At 52.2% G+C, this 6,000-nt stretch overlaps 1 protein-coding gene across 1 annotated transcript in view; it reads right to left on the reverse strand.

Moving 5' to 3' along the window:
• Nucleotides 1-4,532, reverse strand: part of NECAB2 (N-terminal EF-hand calcium binding protein 2) — a 69,651-nt gene extending 65,119 nt beyond the window's left edge. Inside the window, exon 1 of the mRNA XM_064723161.1 lies at nt 4,318-4,532. Coding sequence (XP_064579231.1) covers nt 4,318-4,515 — 198 coding nt within the window. The 5' untranslated portion in view covers nt 4,516-4,532. The remainder of the gene's footprint in view (nt 1-4,317) is intronic.
• Nucleotides 4,533-6,000: the final 1,468 nt, after the last annotated feature.

A 6,000-nucleotide genomic window follows, 5' to 3' on the forward strand; every position in this document is an offset into this window, starting at 1 on the left:
GGGCTCTCCTGTGTGATCCTGTGCCTGGCAGTGAGCAGCTCCTGAAGGAAGAGAGCCTGGCCTGCCCTGGCCCTCCTCTCCAGCTGTGCCTGCAGGCACAGCTCAAGGGAAGATGTCAAACCATGGATTTCACAAAGGGAGGATAAAGGAGGAGGAAAAGAGTCCTCCCAGCTCACTCACAGTGAGGAGGTAAACAAGGACAAGGGAAGGGGAATGAAGCAACCTTGAAAAAGAACATAAACAAACAAAATGAAAACAGAAGGAAAAAGGTGAAAACAGAAGAGGAGTGAGAAGGGATTCCTAGGATTCTTGTGGCTGAAAGAGCCTTGCTATTGAGGGCTCCACTGGAAATCATCATGGACAGAATGGCTGGAAGTGGATGTACATTTGGATGTACAGAATGGCAGTTCTGGATGTACATTAGGAAATGCACCATTGGCACAACCCAAATTCTCTGTATTTTCTGACTAGACACCTCACTCAATCCCATGGGGCTGAGGAAGCACAAACCAGAGTTGGCCACATAAGTGCGGTTGCAAGACTTGCCATAAGAATGAGAGATGGATTTGAAATTATCTTTTTGTCAAAGAATAAAAAATCAGACAAGGGTCAAAATTAATTTTCAGCAAGCAACAGGGTAGATAAAACAGAAAGCTTTGTCTCATCTGAAATGAATGGAACTGTGTTCTTCAGGAGTGTTTAAAATAAAGCCAAAAATCAATGCATTGGCAAGAAAGGAGGCAGGGAGGCCAGTGCTGCTTGGGGCTCACAGTCCTGCTGTGGGGATGCTCATTCATAACCAAGGCTGATGCTCATTTTAGATGCCAAGCAGGAGATGAGCTGTGAACCAGATGGAGCAGCTGCAGCTGCTGTGACCGACCTGCCTCAGGTGCTCTGGGGTTCCCACCTCTGCTGCCAGCTCAGGCTTTGGCAGTGACAGGAAGGCAGGAGGGAATGAGCAAGGGCAGTAGACCAGCCAGCTCTGAGGCACTCCCAGAGAGAGCAGCACCTGCCTGGACATGGCCTGTGCCTCCAGGGCCATCCTCCTCAGCCCTGTGTGCACGTGCGCTCATTCACACTCAGCAAATACAATCTCACTTTGGCTCACAGACAATTTACACCCACAAAACATATCCTCCTTTTCATAAGTGACATTGAGGATTTGTTCTTGGCTGGAAATGCCACCATCTCCTCGTGTGGGTTGGAGCAGCTCTGTGACAGTGTGTCATACAGGGGGTTTGTCCTTGTGGGTGCAGGAAGCCCCAGATACCCTGTGTCCATCCACAGCCTGTGCTGTGAGTGAGAATTCCTGCTGCACATTGCACAGCCCTGAGCCTTGGGCTCCTGCAGCTGGAGCAGACCCAGAGAAGGCACCTGAGGGTGGGCACAGGGTGGGTACAGACCCCTGGCTCAATCTCAACCCCTTAAGATGATTTGATCAATGTTGTAAGAGCTGACCATTCATTCATTCATGCTGAACTAGTAAACATTATTCAACCTTTTTTAATCTTTACCTAAAAGGCCTGAGGCAAAGTAAAAGAAAAGCACAGAAGCCAGCCCAAAGCTAAGACTGATCTTCCAGTGGCAGTAGCCAGGCTGATGGCAGGAGACATCTCAGCCCCTCGTTGTGTTTTGTTCCTCCTCAGCCTCAGTTTTGTCCCACAACAGCACAGTTGTGTTTCTGTGGTGGGAAAAGCACAGGGAAGTTTGTTCTGACACACCAGACACCCTCATGGAGGAGTCAGAACAAGAGACTGGGGATGGATGAATTCAAAGAAAGCCAGAAGAGGAAGAAGAAGTGACTAAGGTACTATTAGTGTCAAAGCCATTTTACCTAATTCATAACCAAGCCCAAGCTTTCCCCTCCTCCTCCAGCCCCCAAAAACTGCCCACATAGCTCATGGAAACCTGTTAGTTAAACATTAAATCTTTCAGGTCTTTTCCTTCTTCCTCCCCCATGGAGAAGCTGCTCTGCTGCATGGCTGGGACTGCTGCTTCCCCAGCATATCCATCAGCAAAAATGTGAAGGAGTTAAATGGAAAACAGGTTATCATCCCTGAGCGTTCAGTGGGATGCTTGTTACTTTCATGCTAATGTGTGAAAATTAAGCTAGATAGGTGTTCCCTGTTGAAACCCTTTGTATGAAAGGGGGGTCTGCAGTGCACTTGAAGAGCCCATTACAGCGAAGCCACAGCTTCAATTGCCTTTGCTATTGTGCCTGGAGAAAAAGGAGAAAATCAAGTTCTAAGGAAGGAGTGAAAAAAACCCCTAAGCTCTCAAATCTTACATTTCCAGAATCCATTTCTACTTTCAGCAGGTGAGAAAGGGCTCCCAGTACCATTGTGAAAGGGAAAAATGATCAGGAGCTTTACACCCAGCTCTATTGTACTTCCCACTGAAATAATACAATGCTCTACTGTGTTTCCCATTCTGAAAGTTCATGACTCTTTTCCTAATCTCAAAGCTCAAAGTGAAAAAAAAATCACTTAAAGATAGTAAAATTGAATGGATAAGATACCGTTTTGGTGGCAAAACACTCATAACCCAAGAAACCTCTTAGATAAATTTACTGTTGCTTCCTAATTGCATTTGTGCTCTGAAACTCCGATTCCAAATTATTGTAAGATTTTGGCAATTTCAGGACAGATTAAAAATCAAAACAAGCCAAAACAATAAAAATATAGAAAAAATCCCAGGAATTCCCTCCTGAACAAGTTAATTTCAAAGACATAAGGGTGTGAGTTGCACTTGTTTCCCCAGAAGCTCACTCCCCCAGGCTGCAGCTGCCCACCTGCTGGCCCCTAACACGGGCAGCATCACCCACCCATCCATCCTGCTCTCTGAGCTGCCTCTGGCAATTAGAGACAATGGTTCCTCAGGGAACCTCAGTGCCTCCCAGCTCAGGGTGCTCAGAGGTGGAAGAGCTTCAGGCTGTCCAGCCCACGCCAATGCCTACGGGTTCAGCAAATTATTTACAGAGTGTAAGGGCTTGCCTTGAAGAGCTACTACTGCCTATCCTATCTCTGAGGAGAGCATGAGTTATCCTTTACTACAGCCAATGCTTCAGTAGTTTATTTTGCATTCATTACTTCTTTTTTAATTTTTTTTTTTTTTTAGGCTAGGAGATAGCAAAACAGAGGATCCATGTGTTTAATTACTGGATGCTGCAGAAATACTGTAATTACACCATTTGCACTCCGGCTGATTCCACCCCACTCTCCCAATTCATTTAAGTGCAAACAGCCTCTGTAGCTCCCTAATCAGGAGGTCTATAAATACAGCAATCGAGGCACTGAGCACATCCCTACCAGCCCCTCCAGCCAGGATTAAACACCTACAGTGCATCCTCAGATGCAGGACCTGGGAAAAGGCTGCAGAACCGGGGTGCACACCCACGCCCAGCCCATCCAGAGGGTGCAGGGAACGGGGCACCCCAAAGCCCAGTCAGCCCTGAGAGTTCAGAGTCCTGCCAAGGAGAAGGACACAAGCTACATCTCCGTGCCCATCCGGTAAAATATGCTATGGGCTCAGGAGAGGAGTGCAGTATCCACACCGCACCCCGTGCCCAGCCCGCTCCAGCAGATGCAGAACCAAGGCGCAGCTTTTCCCAGCTGTCCCAGGGAGCGCAGGGCAGGGGGACAGGGGACCCGGGCCACCCAGACAGCCTGGGCGGTGCAGCACCGGGACATGACCCGGGCTGCAGCCCCATAGCCTGGGCAGCCCAGAGGCACCGATCTGGAAAGAAGTTGTTGAATCTGGGCACCCCTACACCCAGCGAGGCCGGGAGATGCCGGAGCTGGGCTGCATCCCCTGCCCACCCCATACCCATCCCATCCCATGCCATCCCAGCCGGCCGAGGATGCGGGGAACAGCCCTACTGCCGAGCCGCCCGCCCTGCAGGATCCAGGTGAGCTGAGAACCGGGCTGCAAACCCTGCTCAGCTGCTCCGGGAGATGCTGGAGCCGGGAAACAACCGCGATCCGAGCGGCTGCGGGACACGGGCAGGAGGCTGCGGGACTCCCACGCCCACCCAGCCCCAGGGATCGCCGAGCCGGGCGGCTCCGGGCAGCGCAGGAGCAGGGGAACATCCCCGTTACCGAGGGAAGGCAGGAGCCAGGGTGCGGGAACATCCCGAGGCAGGAGCGGGGGAACATTCCCGCTGCCGAGGGGAGGCAGGAGCCGGGTTGCGGGAACATCCCCGCTCCTGAGGGGAGGCAGGAGCCGGGCTGCGGGAACATCCCGAGGCAGGAGCGGGGGAACATCTCCGCTGCCAGGGGCAGGCAGGAGCCGGGATGCAGGCATGCAGGGAGCACTCACATCGAGGATGACGGAGGTGCCCTTCCTCTGGGCGGCGGTGGCTCCCGGCGCCAGCAGCTCCCTGTCGGCCAGGCCCTTGTCGCCCATCCTGGCGGCCGCCCAGCGCAGCAGCCCGTCCAGCCCGCGCAGCGCCGGCGCCGGCTTCCGCAGCAGCTTCTGCACCCCGGCCCGGCAGTAGCGCGCTGCCTGCTCGCACATCGCTCAGCCCGGCCTCATCCCGCCGCCGGGACTCCCCCTCCTCCTCCTCCTTCCCCTCCTCCTCCTCCTCCTCCTCCCACAGCCGCTCTTTGGGCAGCGGGCGGGTCCGCGGGGATGCTGCCCAGAGAGCAAAGGGGGAGTTTTGGGGTGGGGAGAGGTCAGCCCCCCTTACAACACAAAGCGCCTTTTTTAGGGTTTTTATGTCTAGAAAAGACTGTATCCGTGTTATCTCCCCTTCACTCGCAGCAGATTTTGTGAGGGCAGCTCTTTGTGAGGGCAGAAGAGAATGAATTTGTTGCTAGTAAATAAAACTTGCCCCTGCACCCCTATCCCTCCTCCAAAAAGTCCCTATTCAATGAATGGTCAGCGATTCCAGGTGGGGTATTGCAGCATCTGTGGCTACAGCACTAACCACAGTGCCCAGCTGGAAAATACTCCTAACCCTGTAATTCTGTATTGTGAAGGTATTTCTTTGAGATACTCCTGTGCTCAGCTTCAGCCTCTAAATCAGCAGGATTTAGACTTGCAGTAGAGGCAATAAATCTTCTGGACACAATGGCACTAGGCAATTTAATTTCCCACTCCACACCTGAGGAGGTGCTCCCAGTTTGAGTTCACACCCAGCAAGGCACCAAAGCAGGGGAGCTCAGACCCAGAAACTCTGAGGTTTCCCAGGAATTCTGGAGTAGCCACATGCTCCAAAGGGCTTTTCCCACCTGCAGCAGCCAGACCCTCTCAGAGGCAGCTCTAGAGGACTTTGGGACCCAGCAGGGCCAGATTTGAGCAGCTCTGTCACAGGAGCCAGCACACCCAGCATCCCTGCAAGCATTGCAGAATTCCCACACAGAGTCCTGTTCCAGCAGCAGGATCACTCCAAAGGGCCTCACCAACCACTGCCTTCAGTGAAACAAACAGCAGTAAATGGTTCCTTTCAACAGAGCTTACACATTGCAGTTCACCACAACCCAGACCCTCAGAAAAGTCTAAAGGAGAAATTATTTAGCTGCTTCTTTATTCAGGTAAGTTGGGGTGAATTGTCTGCGTTTGAGGTGACAGGTGGGGAATGTGCATTTTCCTCTCAGCTGCTGCTCAAAGAAAAGCGAGTGGGAGCCCAGTTCTTTCTGCTGTAGTACATGGAAAATAGCTGGAAGCTCTTAAAAGCCTCTTAATCAAACGAGGCACAGAGAAGCCCAGCAGTAGGTCAGGACACCCAAGGGCTGAGCCCCTCTTTCACCAAGCTCTTGCCTGTCAGGGTTTCCTTCTCCAGCAATGCCAAACTCACGGGGGGAAACAGAGGAATTTCAGGCGTTTATGATGGCTTGTGGAGCACTTCAATGGCTCTGTGCTCTTTCACAGAGACAGTCAGAGCAGTGTCCAACCCACCCATCACTCAGTTCCCAATCACCTCTCACAGCAAAGCCCAGTCCAGCCAAGCCACATCTTGTCCTCCTTGCCATGAGCTGGCGCCAACCTCCTGTGCCCCTC

The sequence above is a fragment of the Zonotrichia leucophrys genome, chromosome 11, assembly GCF_028769735.1.
Source record: "Zonotrichia leucophrys gambelii isolate GWCS_2022_RI chromosome 11, RI_Zleu_2.0, whole genome shotgun sequence".
NCBI lineage: Eukaryota > Metazoa > Chordata > Aves > Passeriformes > Passerellidae > Zonotrichia > Zonotrichia leucophrys.